The sequence below is a fragment of the Neofelis nebulosa genome, chromosome 7, assembly GCF_028018385.1.
Source record: "Neofelis nebulosa isolate mNeoNeb1 chromosome 7, mNeoNeb1.pri, whole genome shotgun sequence".
Taxonomy (NCBI): domain Eukaryota; kingdom Metazoa; phylum Chordata; class Mammalia; order Carnivora; family Felidae; genus Neofelis; species Neofelis nebulosa.
The window spans coordinates 47,625,664-47,650,303 of NC_080788.1; the positions used below are offsets into that span (position 1 = coordinate 47,625,664).

Sequence of the window (24,640 nt, forward strand, 5' to 3'; positions counted from 1 at the left end):
AGTGGATGGCAGAGTGAAATTTCCACAAGTATGTGAGAATTTCACAAGTGTCCTCCCACAAGCCAGTGAGAATGGGCTAGGTGGGTATGTTTACAGAGCCCCACGCCTATCGTCAAGGCAGCGGGTCTTACCTAAGCAGACCATCTCGCAGCCAAGCCATATGCTAAACCCTAATGCACGACTGCTGTACCTATGCTTCCTTCCTGCAGAAACTAATTTTTATGGAAAGTAGGTCATATATGCATGGGCTTTTGTTCTTCAACACTGTGAATTGCAAATATAAAAAAAAAAAAATTTCTCACAGGCATTAGTTTGTTTAAACCACAGGAATGTTATTTTTTTCTTAAATCTGTAATACATCCCCACAGTTCAAACCCTTACGAAGTATAAAAGGTACACATTCAAATACATCTATCACTCCCATCCCATCTACTCAGGCACCACCTTGCCCACTCTGATCTTCAATCAGGAATCACAATTATTGAGAGGCACTGGGGGGTTCAGTTGGTTAAGCATCTAACTTCAGCTCAGGTCATGATCTCGTAGTTCAGGGGTTCGAGCCCCCTCATCGAGCTCTCTGCTGTCAGCACACAGCCTACTTTGGATCCTCTCTGTCCGCCCCCCTCTCAAAAATAAACATTAAAAAATAAAAAAGAATCAGAGGTCCCTGGGTGGCTCAGTCGGTTGAACATCCAACTTTGGCTGACACCCTATGAGTTTGAGCCCCGCATTGGGCTCTGTGCCGACAGCTCAAAGCCTGGAGCTTACTTAGGATTCTGTGTCTCCCTCTCTCTCTGCCCCTCTTGTGCTCGTGCTCACTCGCTCTCTCTCTCTCAAAAATAAACATTAAAAAAAATTAAGTTTCTGGATCATCCTTCTAGTAACTACTTTTGCACCCGCAAAACTAGCTAAACACTTATTTTCCCCTTCTGTTTTACATAAGTGGTGGCTCATTGTAGGTATTTTCTTGTAGCTTGCTTTTTTTTTTTTTTACCATCCACTCTGTATCTTTGAAATCTTTCCATATCTGTTTTTGAAGAGCTTACTTGTTCTTTTTATTCTCTCCTCTCCCCCCCACCTCCTCCCCACCTTCTTTTTAAATTCTGCATATTCTACTGTAGGGTCACAATTTATTTTACTTTCCCCTTCTTCATGGATATTTAGGTTTCCAATCTCATTACTGTTACCAACAGTGCTGTGATAACTACTTTCACACATAGGTCATTTCACAACGTGAGAGTTTATAGAGTATGTTCTTAAGAACGGAATTGCTGAGTCACAGGATATAGGATGTGGCAGATACGGCCATTTTGCTGTCCCTGGGAGTACTACACAATGACATCCTATCCAGCCATCTGACTGTTTCTCCACAGCACTGCTAACGATGTCTTGTCCTGTTCCTGCAGGTGTGCTGATCTCATAGGTACAAGTTCCATCTCAGGCTGGTTTGCGTCTGCATCACTCTTATTGGGAGTGGGGTTGAGCATCCTGTCAGACACTGAAGAACTCTTCACCTTCACCTTGCTGTAGATTACTTGTAACAAATATTTTGCCTATTTTTATGGCTTGTGGCCTTTTCTTCTTGATGCCTGGGCACTTCTTTGAATACTCAGAAACTTAGCCTGTTATCTAGGAGATGAAGGGCAAATCACTTTTCCTAGGTTTGTCCTTGGATTTTGACTGGTGGCCCTGCCAGCACACGTCTTTCATGTCAGCATAGTCGAAATTACCAAACGTTTCTTTTATGGTCCTGAGATTTCATGTCAGAGTAATAAAAAGCCTTTTTCACCCTCAGACTATAAGAGAATTCAAATATATTTTCTTCTGGCACTTTTAAGTTTTACCTTCAATATTTAAATCTTTGACCTCTTTGGAATTTATCTAGATGTAAGTCTGTCCCAACAGCATATGCTGACTGGTCCATTTTCCTCCCTTTATTTGAGATGCTGCGTTTATAATATACTGGGGTAAATTTCTGGGCTTTTTCATGGATGCTTATTTATTTATGTGCCAATGTGATACTCTTCTAATCTCTGACGGTCTCTCAGTTTCTTGTAATATTAATAGAGCTAGTCTCCCTCGCTGTATTTTTCCCCCCAGAATTTCAACTGTTCATATTTATTTTCTGTATACTTTGGAATCACCTATTTATTTTCTGTATACTTTGGAATCACCTAGTCCAGCTGTAAAAGCACAACATAAAATAAAAATCTGTTCGTATTTTTATTGGGTTACATTACATTTGTATATTAACCTGAACAATACTGACATCTTATGATGTTGGTGTTTCCCGTCTTAGCACATGGTATGTCTTTCCTCTTGTTAGAGTTTACTCCTAGGTATCTGGTGGTTTTCTGTTGCTCTTATTACTTCTAACTGGTTGTTTTTTGTATGATGAAGTCCATTTGTTTGTATCTATTAATTTTTTTATCCTGCTACCTTACGAAATTATTTTTTATAGTAGTGTTTTTTTCTTTGGTTCACTTGAGCTTTCTGGGTATATGATCATATAGTTTGTAAACAGTGACAGCCTTACATCTACCCTCCCAGTTTTTATACCACTAAATTTATTTCTCTTGTTTAGTTCCATTGGCTAGTTCTTAGGTACAATGTTAAATAGTAACAATGATAGCTGGCTTCCTTGTCTTGTTCCTGACTCTACAGGGAATGCTTTGAAGGCAAAGATTATTCTTGCCACAAAAAATATTCCTCAAAATAATAAGCTTAATTCTGTGATAAAATCTCAGTTCACTTAAAATAGGATGCCATTCACAAAGAACATCATAAACTCAGATATGTTCAGGTACCAGCCACTGGGAGGGAGTTCTAAGACCTATCATCCTTCCATATTTCCAAGTCACTGGGACATTGACTTACTGACAGTTCCTGGGTGAGCTGTCGAATCTTCTGTCTCATTTCGTCGTAGTCTCCATACATTCGCTTCCTTACTTTTTCCAAAGTGGCTCTCACCTGCAGCCCACAAAGATGCTGGTTAAAGATCAAGTTATAACACTTTTACATAAGACTGCCAAAACCCTAATTTAAGGGTTTTAAGAAACCCTAATGGGAAGACGGGCCCACACACACAAAACACACACACACACAATTTTAAGTATGACATTAGGGAGATTAAGGGAGAAAAATCATCCTCACATCTAGTTAAGAGCCAGTGGTATTGTCCAAATAATAACAATGATAATAAATATGTACTATGATTGTATATAATTATTAATAAAGATTAATTACTAAATAATAAGCTCTGAAGAAAAAATGGTTTGTTGAAATTCACCTATCACCTATTAAACCACATTCAGGTAAGATTTACCTCTTTTTATTTTTTTCTTGATTTACCCTTCTTTCTATTGCATATTTTTGTAAGTACAAAAATTTTAACAAGTTGACTCTATAAAGAGGCAGCTAAGAGGAATCAAAAATCCAAAAAGCAAAAAGCAACTTCTAATTTTCTCTATCTCCACTCTGACCAACAAAGAGCAATTAAATACCTGGGATGTACAGCAGGGAATTAGAAGCCTAGAAAGCCCATAAATTTGAACATCAGTTCTTCGATAATCACAATAAGGCATGAAATATAACAAAAGTCAGGGTGACCCCTAACATCTGCTTACATAATCACTGTTGAAGTTTTTTCTATAGTAGCACTTCTGGAGTGGTAAGGAGAGCCTTACAAATTTTGTAAATAAAAGCAAAAAACCTTGTCCCTGTCTCCTCCCTTCTTCTGCTACCCCTCTGATGGAGAACTCAGGAATCCTCCAACAGAAAAGAAGCCCCAAGGCGTCTGTGTGGCTCAGTTGGTGAAGTGTCCACCTTTTGGTTTCAGCTCAGGTCATGATCCTGCCATTGAGCCCTGCATCAGGCTCTGTGATGAGTGTGGAGCCTGCTTAAGATTCTCTCTCTCTCTTTCCCTCTCTCCCTCTCCGCCTCTCTCCACTGCTCTCACTCTCTCTCTAAAATAAATTTAAAAAAATTTTTTTTAATTAAAAAAAAAAAGGAAAAGAGGTCTCAAGGGAGCCCTCTATAGGGAGGCTCCAGAACTTCGAATGCCAGAAGGGCTCAAAGGCAACTGTTGGTTGGAATAACCAGTGTGCTGGAGACAGCATGGGGAGACTTCACCTTGAAGCTGCATTTGCACAGCTAGCACATGGCTTTAAATCAGACTGCATGTTTATTCAGGGTGACTGCATATTGGTAAATATTTCAGCAGGGGGTGCAGGAGAGGGGGGTGCAAGGCAAGAGGCCAAGCCTTCACTAGATGAATTCTGATAAGAGTCTACTTTCTTCCTGTCCTCTACAAACATTTTAGAAAAATGAGACCAAAAGCACAACTCTTCACTCTGGGTAGACAGAATGGCTTTCACCGTGGCCCTGAGTTGGCTCTGGTACTGCTCACCAGTGGGGACTGGGGGAGCTGGGTGGCCAGTACTGCAGGAAGCTAACTGGGCCAGAGTCACTCATGGCAAGAAAGAACAAACAACCCCATAAACATGCTTAGGGATGAGCCAGCGCGAGATGGATCTGAAGCCAACTATAGAAGGTGGAACCTGGAAATTAATTTTTTAATGGAGGCTGGCAATTCAGGTCAGAACCACTCCTGTGACCTAGGCACATGTCACCTCTGGTTCACAACCAGCCTCCACCTGCTGTTTTTGTCTTGGGCAAATGGCAAGTCTCAGCCTTGTTTAAAAGGCTTACGTCTGAAGCACTGCCATGTTATCTGAGGACATTAAGTAAGGAGGGACTAAGTATTTCTGTGAGAAAAATACTGGAGACTAGGAATGTTCAAGTGGCTCTTATATATGAAAATCAGGAATGATATATTCTGAATGATTACAAATTGTATTCGGGGGTAGGATGACTAGGGATTTGAGATAACACATGTCCTATGTATTTGTGTATGTGTATAGCTCGTTTCGCTTTTATTTTCTCTATTAAGCATTTATTATACTACTTTTAATCAAGACAAGATTATGTTTTATTCCTTTTAATTATACAAATACCCATATCTTTCAAGACATGAAAGAAGGTGTCCAACAGTTATTTTTAATATTTGATCAGAGATGTTCTTTTAAAAAATCCATAAAAAGTTGAAAACATGACTTTGTATCTTGTCTGCAAACGCACCAAATAAAATGGGGTGTGCAGGTTTTAAAAGAATTTTTTAATATTTATTTATTTTTGAGAGAAAGAAAGAGAGCACGAGTGGGGGAGAGTCAGAGAGAGAGGAAAACACAGAATCTGAAGCAGGCTCCAGGCTCTGAGCTGTCAGCACAAAGCCCAACGCGGGGCTTGAACTCAAACTGCGAGATCATGAGCTGAGCCGAAGTCGGATGCTTAACTGACTGGGCCACCCAGGTGCCCCACAAAGCTGGCAGTTTTGACTTTGGTGGCCCCTTCCCAAACTCTGCAATCTACACAGGAGAAAACTGAAGCCCAGAGAGAACAAAACCTTGGCTGGGCCAAAAACAGACATGGTACCTCTGGGGTAGGCCACTGCCCCACCTGGCTCTGTTTCTCAAGAGCACTTTCTAGGCCACAGGTTGGTGTTCAGGGCCCATGAGCATCAAAGTAACTCATGTGCTCTCTATTTAATCACACTGATTTGGAAAACAAGGGCACTGAGAAGCCAAAATAACCAAAAAGGAATGGAGATAGATGGATAGATGGATGGATGGAGGGATGGATAGATAGATGGATGGATGGGTGGATGAATGGAGAGAAGACAAAAAGAAATAAAAAATTTAGAAGGAAATGCTCCTTAACAACTGTTCTGGTTAAATGTCAGAATTATGGATTCATAATAAAAAATGTATGGATTCATACATTTTTGTATTTCCATTCTTTCTTCAAAGAGTGTGTAATTAAGAAGAAATGGAATATTAAACACAAAGAAATGGTATTGACTGGCCTAGGACGGACTGTGTCTAGTGTGGTTGACTTCTCAGCATCTGTTTGAACATAATTAATTGGTCTGAACCAGCCATCATCAATCTCATTCTCCTAGGCAGGGGATCCATCCAGCGATAGATTTGGGAATGGGCATGTGACCCAGTCCTGGCCAATGAGACATGAGGAGAAGCCTAAAAGAGGGCCTCTAAAAAGAAACCAGAGATAAGCAGCCTCTTCTCTTCCTCCAGACGCCATCACATGCTCAGATGATGTCATGAGCCTGAGGATGAAGGAGGAAAGAACCAAGAGAAACTCAGAGAAGTAGGACTGGAGACTGGACGCGCCCTGCCTGGAGCCCACCCACCCCTGGACTTAGCCCCACATGACACAAATTTCCTTTGTCAGCTTTTCCGTTACTTATGGTGAAAAGCAACCGAATTTATAGTTTTCCAAACTTATATATTAAGAGTAGAATATCCAATGTAATAAGCAAAATTGCTTAAAAGCCTCTGTATCATTCATGGAAGGGAGTCATTTGGTCTCCTGAGTACCCCTGCTTAGTAACATCCAGAAGTTCACTCGGTACCTCAGTGCAGAATTACAACCGTATTTTTAACATTACCATAAAGATATGTAGAAATATTTCCACCCAAAACGGCGACGCTAGGAATTCTTCCAAAATGTCTTAATACGTTCACATCGATGCTTCTGACTCCACCTTCCCACATGCTACAAAAAGAGGATAAACAAACAAAAGTCCTTAAATGACTCACGTCTTTGATGTAGTTCATCTCTTCTTTCAGCTGATTGGTGGACCACCCATACACCACCATTTCTTTCTGTTCGTTGGGATCTGATCTCCGCACGACACCGTAGACAACACCCTGGGGAAGTTTCCTGGTCGGTTCTCCATTGCTTAAGTCAGGACGCTAAGAAGGTGGAAAGGAGAAAAGGGTAATGATCATTTAGGCCTCGTGGAAACAGCTGTGATAATGGGTGCACCATATATGGCTATGCGGGCTGTGCTGGCACAGAGGAGCCCAGTGGCAAGGAGAAACAGGGGAAACCCTGCCTGCTAGCTGTTCTCCCACTGGCACCCAGCATGGGTGGAGCCAGCCTTTTACTGTAGAGGAAGGGTACCTTTCTCAAATTTCTACAGAAACCCTAACCACCCACCCAAGAGTGGGCACCTCGCCCCGGAGCAGGGCACCTTTCTCATTCTTACAAAGGTGCCAGACAGACCTGTGTTGTCCATCATGACAACATCAAGCGCCTGCATTCTCACATTCCTAGTAAGCTGGTAATGCTGCTTTTCCCCTGATCTCGGTTCCTCCGTGTGCCCTCAACCTCATCACGAAACACATCACTTGCAATACAGGAGGCTGAGATAGCAGGAGAAGAATGTGGGCTGCCCCCTGGCAGCCACATTATCCCCTGAGGTCAGGGCTGACTCTGGAGCCCGCTCTGAGAAAAGGAGGTGGGGGTGAGTACACAACCTGCTGTGACCATTCATGAAATATTTCTGAAAAGCCAGGCAGAGGCAGCAGGACTTCACTCCAAAACCATCTTCCTGTGCCTTACTTCCTTCACCTGAAGCTTTGCTCAGGGTTGAAATGCAAATACCCTCGGGAAGGCATAACATGGCCCAGTCCCAACACCCATGTAGACTATGAAGGCTCAAGAAGTGGGAGAAAGGGAACTTAAGATCTGTTCAGCCTCTACTATAGGTTGGGTGTGTCCCTTAGTACACCTAAGTTGTGAAGACAACCACCCTATGATGTGGCAATTGTCCTCTCCACTTTACAGCTAAGAAAAACAAAGCTCAGAGAGGTTAAATAACTTGTTGATAGTCACACATCTAGATTCAAGACCAATTCTGTGTGACACAAAGTATACTTCCCCATACTGCAGGCTCTGTTAGATGCAGGGGGATGGAGTCAGCCTCCACAGCATAGAAGGGCAAGAAAAACCCAGGGACTGAGACTTCACAGACAAACCGGCCTACGTCCTATGTCCCCTTGGGCTAACCCTGGTACTTTGGCAATCACCATGCAGAAGCCTGAATTCCATAAGAGCGACTCTGCCCTCCCACTGATTTTTAAGCCACTTTTGCAAAAATTCCTTCCATGCAACTCACACCATATTTTTTGGCAGGCAAAACTGTCATTTGCATTTTAAAATCATTCATTTGTGGCAGAATGAAAATCTTGTAAGTCCATTTCTTTAAACTTTGTCAAAGAAAAGTCTAGAAAGATACATGGCAAATTATTAACAGTAATGACCTCTAAGGAGGGGACACTGGGGTGGGCGGGGATACTGGGTATCGGGGTGACTTTCAATTCTCTCTTTATACCCTTTTGTATTGTTTCTCTGTGATGGGAGCTTTTTAAAAAAAAAAAGAACACCCATTGCTTCCACGCTTCCATACATACTTGGAAAGACATAAGGAATTATGATGCTCTGCATTTACTTCCAGAAAATGATTCCACTTGAGGCCTTCGTGCTTGGGCCCCACAGGCACTAATGCAACTCCTGAAATGTGTACATAAATTTAGATGAAGACGTTTGTCAGATGGCTCTTGGTGGAATGATGAGCTGTGAGTCCAGGCCTCTGGTTTCCCAGACATAAAATTAGGAAGAGGAAAAGCTCTAATGAAACTCTCTATGTACCAGGAAACAAAAGCAAACTCTTTCAGTCAGACCCCACCCACTTCCTGAAAAACAAGCTGAGGCTGACAGAAGCAGAAATGCATTTCTGCAGAGCAAAGCCTTTCCCATATGGACCGGCTTTCATGAAAAGGCTCAGGTGGCCGCACGCAGACCACTCTGCCTCCCTGCCCTGCCGGGACACAAGGACCACCGCCTACGGAAGAAAACACACAAAATGTCACGGACAACACAACAAGGTCTATGAAATTCATGGACCTAACGGTTACCCACGTGAAAAGAGAGTGAAGATCTGTTAAGTGAGAACCAGTCATTTCCCTATTCTTGTTTTTTTTTCTTTTAAATGTCTGTTTGTGTGTATAAAACATTGGAAAGGATGGAACCCAGACTTTTAATACCAGTGTCTTCAGTTAAAACAGGATTTCATTTTTTCCTTTATGCTTCTTAGCCAAAAAAAGAGGGGGGGGGGATTATTTTTGAATGGACAGCTTTCATTTCAACTTTCAAAAAACTAAACCTAAAAGAATATTACAAAGTCAGGGACTAAATAAGAGCCCAGAGAAGGGCCATGAGGATGGGCCATTCCCCGAAGAGAGGGTTCCTGAGGCAGTGTAAGCAGAAACTGTACGGTGACGGGGACAGGGAAGAGATGTTTGCCAAGAAAGCACAGGGGATCAATATTTGTTGTCTGCTTTATTATACAGTATTTTCTTTAATCCTCACAATAACCCTACCATGTAAATATTAGTTCTTCCAAAGTGCAACATCCAAGTGCCTGAGTACATCTTCCAAATCTAAGCTCTTCCCTTGACCACAAAGCCTTCAAAACAGCTAAGAGTCAAGAGTGAAATTGAAAGTCATGTCTCTATGCGGCAGCCCAAACCTCAGGGGCAGGGAAGCCAAGACCATGACCCCCAGTCCGGTCGGGCTACTGGGAAGAGGCAGGCTCAGGATGGGGAGGCCCTTGTCCAGCCTTCTGGGATCCGTCTTCCCCTCTGCCCTCACTGCCTCCTTTCTGTTCCTTTATCAGCAAACCTCTCCTTCTCACCACAGGGCATTATGCGGGCTATTCCCTCTGCATGCGGTGCCCACTGGTGGGCTGAAATGTCTCTCCTTCAAGGCCTCTTCAGACTGGTTAGGCCTCTACACCCTCACCACAACCACAGTGGAGTGATTATTAGTATCATCATCTATGTAAGGCCTGCTCCCCAATCCACTGGGCCTCCTTTGTCTTCTTTTCCATCATAATCCCTGACATCTCACAGTGACAGACACTCGATGAGTTTCTCAATAAGTATTTGCTGAATAAAGAGGGAGTTTTAGAAGTTGGAAGAGGTTCTGGGGAATTTCCCAGTATACATAAATACAGTCCAGCTGAAGCGAACACCCTCTGATCTTCTTAGAGGGAGGGACAGGGAGCTGCGGTTTGCCCCCATCATAAAATCTCTAGGAGTTGCAAAGGAGCCCGAGACTGCTATCATTGTGATGAAATGTAAGTAAGCTCTTGGTGAAAAATTGGAGAACACAGGAAAAAGAGAAGAGAAGAGAAGAGAAGAGAAGAGAAGAGAAGAGAAGAGAAGAGAAGAGAAGAGAAGAGAAAAAACAAAAGGAAAGGAAAGGAAAGGAAGAAAAGAAAAGAAAAGAAAAGAAAAGAAAAGAAAAGAAAAGAAAAGAAAAGAAAAGAAAAGAAAAGAAAAGAAAAGAAAAGAAAAGAGCTGGCATGTTTGGCACTGTGACCGTGGCTGAATTTTTCACCTCTCGGGTCCTTTAAAATATCTCCCTATAAGATAAATATTAGTTTTTTTAGGCATGATAAGAGCATTGCGATTATATTAAGAGATAGCCTTTATCTTTTAGAGAAACATGCTTAAATATTTATGATATCTGGGATACAGGGTGAAGGAAGCAGACAGGAGTACAGACAGAGCAGGACTGAGCATGGGTCGAGAGCTTCAGGGCTGAGTGAAGGGTCAGTGATTTATCACATGATTCAGTTTCCTTTTGGAGATGTTTGAAAGTCTCTGTAATTAAATTTTTTTAACTTCTTTATAATGCTGCTTGGTTGATATTAAAATATCAAATTCTTTTTTTAAAGTTTTTTTTTTTTTCCAACGTTTATTTTATTTTTTGGGACAGAGAGAGACAGAGCATGAACGGGGGAGGGACAGAGAGAGAGGGAGACACAGAATCGGAAACAGGCTCCAGGCTCTGAGCCATCAGCCCAGAGCCCGACGCGGGGCTCGAACTCACGGACCGTGAGATCGTGACCTGGCTGAAGTCGGACGCTTAACCGACTGCGCCACCCAGGCGCCCCTAAAATATCAAATTCTTAAAAATGTCCTAGGCCTAATAAAAGCCTCCTGGGTATGAAACAGTAGTAGGCAAAATTGCCTTGAAAAACAAAGCCCTAACAAATATATGAAATGAAAACAAAGTCCGTGCCAAAGAAGGGAAAAGGTAACAGCCAACTGAAATGCATCCCATAACCCCTACGTGAAATGCAGCATAATTAACAGCAGGCATAATCTATCTGTTTCGATAGAGAATCTCTCAGTTAAACTGTTCCCTGGGATGTACTCAGAGCTGATAACTTACTTACATGCTCATGCCTGTGGCAAGTGCCTTAGAAAGACAGAGAAACTACAGAAAAGTTACTCCCCACCTAAATTCCTGCTGCAAGGGCTTTATCGCTGCTGGAGAACAAGGGTCAGAGAGGTAATAGGCAACCATATTTCCCAAACCGGAAATCAGAATATTTGATCTTACATGACATGAGCTCCACAATGCAGAGACTGAATCTGCCGTGTTCACTGTAGTATCCCCAATACTCGGCATAAAGAGATGCTCAATAAATACGTTTGAAGGAAGGAAGGAAGACAGAATGTTTGGAATTGGGTCTATGCCAGAAGATTTGGAGTACCTGGTCATCTGAAACACTGATCTTCACCAAGGAAGAAAATCCTTTGGTGAAGAAAGGGTCTCAGGGAAGAAGTAACAGCAGACACACAGCTTAACATAAATCCAAACCAATGGTGGTAACCCAGCCCCAGAGACCAGGACGGGCAGTGGTCACATGTCCAGTCAGCCCAAATGACTTAGATGGACCATTACATGAAGTAAATGACATGCCAACTAGAAGCTGAGTTATTTCCAAACTTTCTTGCTTTGAACCTCTCCTTCCAGCCAGAGGGCAGCAGCTGATGCAGGGACTGCTGAGCAATGAGCCAGGGGCATCCCACCCATCTTGCAGGCAGAGTGCTGGGGCCTGTCTGACCTGTGTGCCCATCCTAGAAAATTACTAGTCCCTAATCATTACTCACTCGTGACACCGTTTTGTCTCCTTGGAACAAGAACCAACAATATAGCTGAGCCGGAGAGCCTTCCCACAGCCTGGGAGAGAAGCAGGGAGGGGAGGGACAGACCAGTCTCCTCAAGGAAATGGAAATCTCTGGCTTATTAAGGTACTTGTCATTTCTGTGAATCTCAGACTGAAGAGACCATTTTATATAAAATCATCATGTCATGCTTGGACACAGACCAATAGTTTTGAATGCTTAACGATGAGAAGGAAAAGAAAATCTTCTAGCCAAGCAGAAATCCCCAAGAGACTGTAGTTCTAATAATAGTATCCTGATAGGAGGTAACTTCTTACAGATATTGTCTTCTAGCAGACAACAGCTCCTTAGGCCCAACAACTCCAGGGAAAATGAAAAGAGTATCTGGAGAAGAAAATCAGGAACTCTTTTGCTAGAACTCAGTCATAGAGTACACACCTTAGATAACTTTGACTGATAAAATACAAATATCCTAGACAGACTTTTCCTGATAGGAGAAAGTGTGCAAGTTGCCATTCCCATGGCAACATGGCCATGGCACAGACCCAAGTGAGAACCGCAAATCCACCGTGTATTAGCTGCATGGCTCTGTGCTAGTTATTTACTGCAATGACTTTCAGGGTCCTGAACAGTACAGGGGGGATAACACCACCCACTTCAGAAGCTGGTTCCAGAAATACACAGAATAATGTACACAAAACCCGGTGTATGCCATGGGCCATACCAGTAGATTCTGATAGATTCTAGCATTAGTGGTGGTGTCAGGTCTTTATATTTCTGAGTATCTAGGATCTTGCTAAAGTCTACGTGTTTGTCTGGATGCTTCTGTCTGTCTGCTTCCCTCTTATTGGGACTTTTTGCTGTTTTCATCCCAGCCATCAGACTTGCTGTGACAGAGGAATGTTCACCCCTTGACTGGCCTTGTTTCTCTGCATGGGAAGACAATCACAGTCTCAGGAGGTCAGGAAAAAAGAAAAGAGAAGAGCTGTGTGGTCCAGTGGGTCTAGAAATGATACCCCACCCTTCTGTGGTGTCTGAGAAGGCTCGGGCCTGGTATACTGCTGCAGCAGCCGGCACAGCCCTGGCCTTACTTGAAATCACAGCCACTACACCTTTCCTCTTTTACCGATGGACTTCTCATATGTATTCAGTTGAATAAGGAGTTCCACAGCTAGAGAAATTTGGAAAAACAGTGACTCCAGGCTAATATTTACATTTGCTGGAAGAGAAAACTAAGGCCCAGAGATGACTCGCCTGGCCAGGCCACCATTGTGAAGGAACCAGCACTAGAACCCAGGCCTCTGCCCATCCTCATAGGGCTGCTCTCTCTGAGAGGCACGTGGAGTCCTGCACACCCTCAGCACAGCCCTGACCTCGATCTGAATCCTGGCAGGACACTCCCTCCCCTGGCAACATCCCATGATGTTGTATAAACAGTCACACCAAGGACAAGGACGAGGACTCAGCATGCTTACTCATCCAGGGCTTTTAAGGGAAAGGGGACAATAAAACTGAATGGCAAGGGTTTCCTCCTTTGAAACATTACACTGGGGTATGAAAGTTCCCCATTTTTCATACATATACCTGGACCTGCTCTCCCTCACCGGAGTTCTTAAAGGTCTAAAGAGAGACAGCTTCTTTAAAAACACAAGTCACTAAAGGACATCTACAATGGCAGCATGTTAACAGCTACTGAAAATATTATCTGCTTCAAATTACCCTGTCACTTTGCAAAAGACTTCACTATCACACAGACTCAGAATCGGGAGAGCTCAGGTCATGTTCACTAAAATTCAAGCATGCAGTGAGACCCCAATTTAACTGATAAATCTGCAACAGCTGGTGTTAGTTCTGTCTCTTACTGCTATGTGTGTGTCTAAGAATACACTGCATATAGAGTTACATGGAACAGGGGTATATACACTCACAAAATTCTTTGAAAATGATAGGGAGTTAATTTCAAAATATTCTACACCAATGTGAATTTTAATATTCAACAATTTTGTAAACATTATACTCCACATTTACCAATTTCTGAACATGAAATTTGTACCCACAAACTAATAGCATTTCCTCTCCCATATTTTTAATGATTTTTAATATATAAATAAAAGCCCATGACTAATTTATCTGACTTGTTGATACAACTTAAGTTAACATTCCACAGGGGCACCTGGGTGGCTCAGTCAGTTAAGCGTCCGACTTCGGCTCAGGTCATGATCTCAAAGTTCGTGAATTTGAGCCCCGCGTCAGGCTCTGTGCTGACAGCTCAGGGCCTAGAGACTGCTTTTGATTCTGGGTCTCCCTCTCTCTCTCTGCCTCTCCCCAAACCCCGCCCCCCCCCCCCCCCCCGCCCCATGCTCTCTCACGCTCTCTCTCTCTCAAAAATAAGTAAACATTAAAAAAAATTTAAGATAACATTCTACAAAGAAACTTGTTACAGGTTGAATTGTGTCCTGCAAAAAAAAAAAAAAAAAATGTGTTGTACCCCCTAAACCCCAGTACCTCAGAATCTGACCTTATTTGCAGATAGGGTGAATTAAAATGAGGTTATTGGAGTGAGTCCTAATCCAGGATAATGGGTATCCTCACAAAAAGGAGAAAATTTGGATACAGACACACACACCAGAAGAATGCCACAGGAACAGCAGGGTTATGCAGCCACAAGCTAGGGACCGCCAGAACCATCAGCAGCTGGAAGAGGCAAGGAAGGATTCTTCTAGAGCCTGCAGAGAGATCATGGCCCTGCTGACGGACACCTTGAGCCCAGACTTCTATCCTCCAAAGCTGTGAGACAATCAATTTCTGTGGATTAAGCCATGCAGTTCATGGTACTTTGCTATGGCAGCCCAAGAAGCTAATACAAAAACCAAATCTTAAGTCACTCTTTAAGCACTTATTATGTGAAAGGCAGGGAGCTAGGCTCTGGGAAACAAAATAAAAAGACATACCCTCGTTTCAAATGGCTCTGGGTGAAATATACATGAAGAACAAATGTTAGGAAAACACAATCATCCTCACTGGTCATCGGGCAATGGGAATGTGAGATGCCTCAAGAGGCTCTAAAACAGAAGAAGAATGGGGTCAGAACCCTTTCTAAACGAGAATACCTATGTTCCATTCCAAACGTAATGCAGCCTAGAATTTTCTGGGTTCATACAAATAATCCAGATTTCATATGTTTAAATACCAAAATAATGGTAATGTGGTGATTAAATATCTGTATTCTAAAAAATACCACCATGTGGAGAACACAGAAAACTGGCATGGCCAAGAGCTGACGGGTAGGGTGAGCAACTCCCCAGAAAGCTCAGTGCCGTGAGAGCATGAGTTCTCTGAGGTCAAGTCTGCCAAGAGAGGAGACCAAGCCTAAGGATATGGCAAATGGATGCTCAGATTTATGGAGAAGGACCTAAGGACAGCAAACAAAGATGCTGCAGGCACAGCCTAAGAGAAAGATGCCGGACAGACAGTTGCAGGAAGGGGCATGACTCCTGGAGGGTCTGATGGAGAAAAGCAAAGAAAGGACTGGGCTTGGCATTCAAAGAGCTGAGATTTGGCATTGAGTCACTGCCTCTGTAATCAGTATTACAGGGCACTGTGGGGGTCACTCCCATATATTAGCTCAGTTACTCTTTGCAACCAGGCCTTACTGTGCTTCCATTCAGGGTAAGTAAACCAAGTAGCAGAGAAATAAGTGTTTGGGAGCTCAACTGTGGCCTGCAAAAGGCAGTCTTGGGGCAGTAGGTACCTTCTATAAGAGAAGGACTAAAAGCAGCAGGCAGGAATGGTCTGCCACAGGGCAGGAAGCCTCTCGCATACGCCCCAGGAACCCAGAACTCCAAAAAAAGACACTGCCTCTGCTGTGATTGCTCCCAGAAGTCTCCAAACACACCATCACGAAGCTGGGGAAAATATACCATCTGCCACACCCTGCCTCTGTGAGTGAGTGATTCCTCTCCAGTGATTTCAGGAAGAGTGCACAGAAGAATGACCCAAATGGCAGGGCATCTATGTGTGGCCAGCTGCCCCATGGAATCCCAGGCCCTGAAAATACACTCAGCACCTTCCATGACTGTGTCAAAGAATAAGGCCCAGGCCTGTCCTCAGTCAGCTACAGCTCTAACAGGGTCCTGGATATTCTCTGAGCAGTGTCGCTTCATCAGAAGCCCATCAGGCCTTTGGTATCTTTCCAATTCCATACCTGAGCAAGCTCCAATCCCCCCACCTGTGCACACCACGGGCCCCCTCCAAGGAACCCAAGTCATCTCACCAGGGAAGGTCATCCAGAGTTCTTGGCACCTTGCAGTTTTGAGGGTTATGGTGTCCCAGGGAGGGGCAACAATGCTGATGGCACATGAGAGCAGGTAGTCCCTTTCAGGGCCTCCTCGCTCATGCCTGGCCTCTGGCTCCCAGTGACTCAAGCCCAGGAATCTGGCCAGAACATGGTGACGGAACCACTCAGAACAGCCTCACAGTTACCACCCGTACCTTCGAGTGCAACCACCACCCAAGGACTTCAGTCCTGGGGAAGCAGCCGGCCCTACCCTCTCCCCGTCCACACCAGCTCTTCTGCAGTGAGTCACCAATGCATTGCAGACAGGCACTTAGGCTGCATACTGGGTCCACCCAGTGTGAGAGGGCTCACAGCACATGCTGTCTTCACAGCTTCTGCCCTGTGCTCCTCGCAGCCCTGAGGTTCTCACGTACCCGCAGGAGGAGCCGGGGAGAACCGGAGGGACCCTGGCCCCCACTAGCAACACTTTTGCCTGGTTTATACATGAGGGCCCAGAATAACATTTATTTTCATTTAAGAAACAAAAACAAAAAAGAGACCTATTGCTTTGAAAAGTTTGAAAAGCACTGTTTAAGACAAAGGGGCTGATCGAAGTACACGACTTGGTTGCCAACTCCTGCTTGACATAGAACACATGCCTTCCATCCTTGGCAATGCTTGATTCCTCTTAGTGGGGACGCACCCTCCAAGGGCTCATAGCACCAGGGTCAGTGCCCTTCATCAACATCTGCCCAGGCATGCGGCTCGGATCTAACTCCAACAGACCAAATCTCCCACCTCCTGTGCCATGCATATGGGGCAGCCACTACGGCCCTTGTCCTGTCACTCTCTCCAGCTTAGGCCACCGCCTCAAAAAGTGCTCTTTCGGGTCATCTGGGTGGCTCAGTTTGTGAAGTGTCTGGTTCCGGCTCAGGTCACAACCTCGCGGTTCCTGAGTTTGAGCCCCACATCAGCCTCTACCAGTGCTGACAGCTCAGAGCCTGGAGGCTGTTTCAAATTCTGTGTCTCCCTCTCTCCCTGCCTCTCCCCCACTTGCACATGCACGCATGCTCTCTCTCTCTCTCAAAAATAAACACTAAAAAAATTTAAAAACAACAACAACACAAAAAGTGCTCCGATTCCTCGTGCGCTGAGCAGCCCATAAGCTTCTGATCACAGCTCAGGGCCAGTTCTCTAAAAGAACAGTCAGGGAAGCAGAGAGGGCAGAAGGGGACACCCCCCAGCAGCACAGCACCCCACTCAATCTAGTCAACAACAGGGATCCAGCTGGGTCGTTTGGGTTAGGAGCTTTTACCCCCAGACTTTTTCTTCAGACAATGTTCAAAGCTACACACAGGTCGAAAAAATGGTTTGACTATATAACCGTAAGCACCATCATCACAAGGAAGAGTCACATTTAGTCCAATAATATCTAACGTGTGGTTCATATTCAAAAGTGTACACTTATCCCACTATGACTTTTCCACATTTTTTTATTTTTTTGATCCCTGATCTAACCAAGCTTCACCTGTTACATTTGATGTTAACTCTTCCTAGCCTCCCTTTGGCCAACCGTTTTTAAAGAATGTCCCACATTTTGGGATTTGCTATTCCCTCATCACTAGATTCAGCTGAAACCATCTGGCACAAATATCACACAAGTGATACTGTGCTTTACTTGACTGCATCACCTCGGAAGCCCACAGACCAGGTTGGCCCACTACTGGTAAAGCTAGATTGGACCACGTGGTTGAAGCGCTGGCTCCCAGACTGCACCACTGTGCCTTTGCTTTTTTAATGTTTATTTTTGAGGAAGAGAGAGAGAGAGAAAGTGAGCGAGCATGAGAGCGGGGGAGGAGCAGGGAGAGGGGGAGACAGAGGATCTGAACTGGGCTCAGAATTAACAGCAGAGAGCCTGATGCGGGGCTCCAACTCATGAACCGAACCGTGAGATCATGACCTGAGACAAAGTCGGATGCTTAACCGACTTGGCCACCCAGGCGCCCCTGTGTGTTTTGAGTGTGGAAGTGAAAGTAATCTATGAGGTGACACTCTGGGACCATGTGAAAATACTGCTCTACAATAACCTTCCACTAACTAGTCTTTGCATCCACTGAGGAACCAACCTGGGGTTATAAAATAGGGACTTTCCAAATTTGTCAGTTGAAGTTCTATAAAAGAGCTTTTGCTTTTTAAATCTCTGATGATTACTGTCAACTACTGAATCTTTTTTTTTTTAATTATTCAATGTGTCAAAGCCCATTACTGTCATCACTTTCTGATGGAATTTTGTTGTAAAGTTTGTTGTAAGTTTTGATGAAAACTTGTTCCAATTTTGCCAGTGCAGTGAGACCACTTTCAAACCAGCTTCTGGGTCCTTTGCTATGACCCCATTTGGGTGAGTGCCATCCTGCTTTCTGGCATGAGATGTTCCAGGCTCACCAGGCACTTGCCTTGTTCCCACCTGCAACCAGCCATTTTTCTGGATCCTTTGGTGGGACTTCTCCTCTCTCTTTAAGCAGATAAGCAACTCTACATTCTCTAACTTTGCACCTAATCATAACCTCATTTTCCTTCCTCCTTCCTTCCTTTCTCTGTCACTCATTATTAAAATTAGTTCAGGCAGCTTGGTCCTTAGAGAAAGCAGGTAAAGAGCATAAGAGAAGGGAAGGAGAGACAAAGCCCACCAGTAAATTTAGGGACATGATCAACCATTTACCACTCAATGAAGAGCTTCCTTTTCCACAGGTGGCCACATGTGGTCAACTTCACAGCAAGGCTTGTCATTGTCATTCCATTTATAAAACTTACATGGTCATATATTAAATCATTTCACTGTTTTCTTTTATACTTACACAAAATATACACAGAAGGAAAATCACTACCTAACCCCTGGCACTCTCATCCCCTTCTCTTGCTCTAGGTGTCTCCATCAGCACTTACTACCTTCTAAACTCCATAAAATATACTTTATTTAAAAATTTTCATTCTCCTCCCAACTGAAAGATAAGTTCGGTGAGTGACAGGCATGTTTTTTCTCACTGCTTTGTTCACTACTCTACTCACAGTGTAGTATATACTATGGTATACTATACGCACATGCACAGCGCCTGGAATACAGTAGGCACCCCATAACTATTTGTGAATGAGAAAAATGGCTTGCCTGGGACAACAGACCCGGAAGTGAGTGGCACCTCCTATGCAGCCTTTAAGTCTCTGCTTCGGTGACTCCCCAGGCAGTCAGTTATTCCCTGCCCTGTGGTCCTGGAGCCCTTCTTGCACTTCCGGATCCTAACACTTGAGTGTCACATCAACCTTGTTCATAGGTCTGCCTCACCCGAAAACCTTTGAGCTCCTCCAAGACAAGGACAAGGTCAGACTTATCTTCATGGCCCAGCACTGAGCACAGAAGCTGGCACAAAAATCTGATGACCTCCCCCTCCCTCCAGCCAAGTGCCCTCGCCCCGTGCCCGGGCTGCCTGCTGGGCTTTTCCCCTCCAGGCGGCCTCCACCATGAGCTGGGCCTTCCACCTCCAGCTGCTGAGAAAGGCTCAGCCGCAGGCAGCTCACAATGGGCCCTTTGACTCAACAGGACTGGGCTCTTTCAGGAAAAACTCGTTCCCTGCCACAGCACCTGCCACTAAGGCCAGCGTCCCCCCAGCTTTGAGGCAACACAGAGCCAGCGTTCACCAGGAAACAAGAGCAGGGGCAGGAGGCCAGCAGGGCCAGCCTGGCAGGGCAGTCTGGCTTCTGGGAAGATGGAAGATGGGGTGGCAAGGTCGAGAGGGCTTTTCATCAGCAGATCGCTGACATTCAGACTCTGTGAATACACTGGCTAGAGGACCGGGGTGGAGGGGTGGGGGGTGGACGCGGGGGACGGGGTGAAGATAAAAGAGAGTAAAGATGAGAACTTGTCAGAGCTTTGCTCGGAGACGGCTTACTTGTTCTTTTCTTTCGACCTTCTTTTCACCTGACTCTGGAGCTGGACTCTCGGGAGGTACAGTCAGCCGCAGTCTGCAGACATTTGCCTAGGAGAGACGGAGAGGAGAAGCCAGTTACAAACCCGTGCCAGAGGTACAAAGAGCTGGGTGACCTTGTGCTTCTCGGTGCCGTCTCCCCCACTTAGCAATGAGGTGATCGTACCAGCCGCACAGGGGACTCTGAGGATAAGACCAACGTTTGCCTGGCCCAGATCAGGCAACTCACCACCCTGCTGCTCAAAACGAGGACATTACCGAGTAATGTCATAGCATTCAAACAAACAGAAACCCAAGATGACAGATATCCTTATAAAAGGGGGAATTTGCAGACAGACACACATACAGGGAGAACAGCATGTGAACATGCTAAAGAGAGAAGCCTGGAACAGATCACTCCCACACAACCCTTGGAAGGAACTAACCCTGTTGATACCTTGATTTTGGCTCGAGTTCTGTAACAGTATGTATAGAATGATTGTATCTCACCTGCACTGGTCAAAATACAGCTAGAGGGACAAAGGCCAAAATATACACAGTGGTGACTGGACTGTGAAAGTGCTTTCTCCTTGGCTATATACTGAATTTTTCTCTACAGAAGCACAAAGTTATTTAAAAGTCTATATACTCATGTTCGTGGCAGCACTATGCACGACTGAAAGCGACACAAATGTCCATCGGTGGATGAATGGATACATAAAATGTGGTATATACACAGAATGGAATATCACACAGCCTTAAAAAGGAAGGAAGTTCTGACACATGCTGCAACATGGATGAACCTCGAGGACATTATGCTAAGTGAAGGAAGCCAATCATGCAAAGACATGGGTATGACACAATGACAGCTCTCTCAGCTGTATGACTCCACTTATACAAGGTATAAAGAATAGTCAAAATTCCTAGGGACAGACAGCAGATCAGTGATTGCCAGGGGCTGAGGACACAGAGAAGTGGTGAGTTATTCCTTAACAGGTATGGAGTTTCAGTTTGAGAAGATGATAACATCCTGGAGATGGATGGTGGTGATGTTTGCACAACAATGGGAATATGCTTAACGCCATATGTCTATTTCACCCCAATGTCACAGCCAGGACCTGCTGTGATTTCCCAGGGAGAAGTGATCTGGCCATTGGAAAAGCCCAAAGAGGGCCCCAGCAGCACCCAGAGTACCCAGCCCCATGGGCTTGTTCCTGTTATAGGCTGCACTGTGTCCCCCTAACATTTGTATATTGGAGTCTTAACCCCAGAACTTCAGAATGTGACCTTATTTGGAAACAGGGTCTTTACAGAGGTTATTAAGTTAAACTGAGGTCATCACGGTGAGCCCTAATCCAAAATGACTGATATCCTTGGGGCGCCTGGGTAGCTCAGTCAGTTGAGCATCTGACTCTAGATTTTGGCTCAGGTCATGACCTCACAGTTGGTGGGTTTGAGCCCTTCATCAGGCTCTGCACCAGTAGTTCAGAACCTGCTTGGGATTCATTCATTCATATTCTCTCTCTCTCTCTCTCTCTCTCTCTCTCTCTCTCTCTCCCCCCCCTCTCTCTGCCCCTCTCCTACTCACTCACACACACACACTCTCTTTCTCTAATTAAAAAAAAAAAAACTTTATTAAAAAAAAAAGAAACCCAAAATGACAGATATCCTTATAAAAAGGGGAACTTGCAGACAGACATATATAGGGAGAAGAGCATGTGAACATGCTAAAGAGAGAAGCCTGGAACAGATCACTCCCACACAGCCCTTGGAAGGAACTAACCCTGTCAATACCTTGATTTTGGACTTCTAGCTCCCAACCAGAGGATAATAAATCTCTGTTGTTTAAGCCACCTGGTTTGGAGTACTTTTTACAGCAGCCCTAGCAAATTAATATACCCCCTGACCTGGTCTGCACCCATACACAGGGTGGCCTCTGAGCAAACCACCCTGCAGCCCACAAACCCAGAATGGGATGGGATTGTAAAAGACCTTTTAAGTCCAAACTGCCGACCTACAGAGGAACCCCCCTACCCACCAATGTACCTTCCAGGTGGGAGACTGAGGATAACATTTTCCATGCACAGGTAAAAGAGCCCATGTGGAATATATGTTAGCACTTCCACACACATGGTCACCTACCTTCGAGATACCCCATTTTGCTACCCAGCACCTCCAGCTTCCTGTTCCCTCAGAACTCCTCCCTAATGGACCTGGGGTTGCCCTCAGGGCAGGAATAGAATTCCCCTTTCTCTACACAGGCCTCCTTCCCTCTGAACCTCTTTTCTTCTGGATCTAAAAACTCCAGCTCTTTCAACTCAGTGACTTGGTTTCACAATCACTCTCCATCTTTACATTCCTATGGGCAAGCTTCATCCCCTCATAGCCCCAGGACTACATGCCTCCAATGTGGCCAACTTTGCACCAAACCTTCAGAGCTCACCATCAGTCATGTTGGCCAAAGACAAACCACCCATTCCAGCTAGGCGGCAGCTCTCCCAGCTGACAGGCAGTAGCACCGATGGGAATCCGAGTTCTGCCAGAGAAAGGCAAACTTCTGACTCCAGGCTGCCTGGACCGGTTGAAACCAGCTAGCATTTGCACAAACATCAAAGTGTAACTCACACCAGGTAGGCAATCCAAGTCTATGATGTTCAATAATCTTCTGTGATAGGCTGCTCTAATCCATAGCATAATTTTGCAGAGAAAAGGAAGTGCTTTTCTCCTGCACCCCATCCGATGCACACACATGTATACACACGTGTGTAAATACATATACAGACTTGCACAAGTGCACACACACACACACATACATGTGTCAACACCTACTAGCTGTTGTTGCTCCCACAGCAGCAGGCTCAGCCCTGTATTCTGAGCATTGAGGAAAACTGAATCTTACTTAGTGGGAACACCACAGTTATGGGATTAGCTGTCCCTACAGGCAAGGGAATCTTCCAGTGGACCAAAAGCAGGAAGGTGGTAGATTCAGTGTATTTCATCACTAGGTTACAGAGCACCCACTACTTGTAAAATATTTTTAAGGGCAATGAGGTTACCAAGATGAAAAAGAAACAGCCATATTCCCAAGAGCTCAGAATCCAAAAACATACCCAAACAAAGCAAATAAGAACACTCAGTGTAACCAACACAAAGTCCTGAGAGGCAGGGTACCTTGGTGGTTAAGGCATGGTAGAACTGCATTTCCTTACACAGCAGTAAGAATATAAGAAAAACAATAGTCTTAACTGGACACGGGAGTATACTGAAGGCTCCTAGAGGTGACATTTGAGCTAGGTATAGAAAGATAGTAAGACTTTGCAGTTCACTGAGGTTTGGAGAATCCATCATCAGAATAACAGCAAACACTACCAGGCAAGGAATTTGCTCCAGCCTGGCCAAAGGCACAGATGTGCGAATGTTCTGAGACTGCAAGTGGGCCTGCAGCCTACACTAGAGTGAAGAGGAAAACAAACAGGTAGGGGCCAAACTCTAACAAGCTACAAATGCCTGATGGAGAAGTAAGGTCTCTAGTGTTAGACAATCAGGAGCAATTCAACAATCAAAGCCATTCCCTTTGGAGGAAGGGACTAACACTAAAATCTGAGTTCAAGGACTCAAAAAATTGAGTACTTCCCATTATATTCCATGTATTACAACATGAACAGAAAGGAAATAATAGGGGGAGAGATCAAGCAAGCTTTGTGCTTTGTTTTTGCTATTCTTACAGTGCTTAGCATAGTATCAACACATAATGGGCACTTGCTCAGTAAATTAAATGTCAGTATGAGTTTCTTTTTAAGATGAATTAAAACACAGTGTGAAACTCCCCAGGGAGCCTTCCACTTTCTTCAAACCACCCCCTCTGGTAGGGACAACAGGGAGGAGCAGCTAGTAGTCAAGCCTCCTCCACATGAAAATTCACAACAAAGCCTTGTCTGCAACTCAGGGCACCTGGGAGCTGCCCCAAGTCGTCTGGGGCTTTGTTTCTGACCTACCCACCCCCTCTTTGTGGAGGCAGAAGGCTGGGTCTCCATCTATGGGGGAATCTAGAGATCCACATACCATCATGCTCTCAGCCTCAGCACCTGGGCTTACCAAAGAGAAAACTATCATCTCGAATAAAAAGGGGTGGAGAAGATGACCCAGGGATGGGGTGGGGGTGGACGGTCTTGCTAATCAGTTTACAAAGATTTCCCTAAGGAAATTAGCCAAATGTATTTACATTTCTCTAAGGCCTGGTCCACTTTGTGACTGTGGGTTCCTGCCCAGTTCCACCTAACAAGAGCAGGTGTGGTCCCTGTGGTTGTGGCTGGAAGGACACACACCACACTCTGCTCAGCACAAGCATAAAATCTTTGGAGTATGTGGGTCAGGCTATGTGAGACATGGCATGCCCCACCTGGAGTAGGCCTCTTAGCTCTGCTGTGGCCCTGAACTTGCAGGCCTGATGATCTACATCAGGGTGGGGCAAACCTTTTCTGTAGAGGGCCAAATAGTAAGTA

General features: G+C 44.7%; 1 protein-coding gene and 1 long non-coding RNA gene across 3 annotated transcripts in view; both read right to left on the minus strand.

Annotated features, from left to right (window-relative positions):
- The window catches only part of MYZAP (myocardial zonula adherens protein), a 90,412-nt gene that overhangs the window by 60,362 nt on the left and 5,410 nt on the right, over positions 1–24,640 (minus strand). For both annotated transcript variants that reach the window (XM_058737599.1, XM_058737600.1), the window contains exons 2-4: positions 20,124–20,210; positions 6,678–6,833; positions 2,878–2,970 (exon numbers count right to left, since the gene is read on the minus strand). In XM_058737599.1, the coding sequence (XP_058593582.1) occupies positions 2,878–2,970; positions 6,678–6,833; positions 20,124–20,210 (336 nt within the window). The remainder of the gene's footprint in view (positions 1–2,877; positions 2,971–6,677; positions 6,834–20,123; positions 20,211–24,640) is intronic.
- On the minus strand, positions 295–2,870 carry LOC131516505 (uncharacterized). The gene is made up of 2 exons (XR_009264117.1): positions 2,175–2,870; positions 295–2,144 (listed from the first exon to the last, which is right to left on the minus strand). It is a non-coding gene; the product is annotated as an uncharacterized LOC131516505 (long non-coding RNA).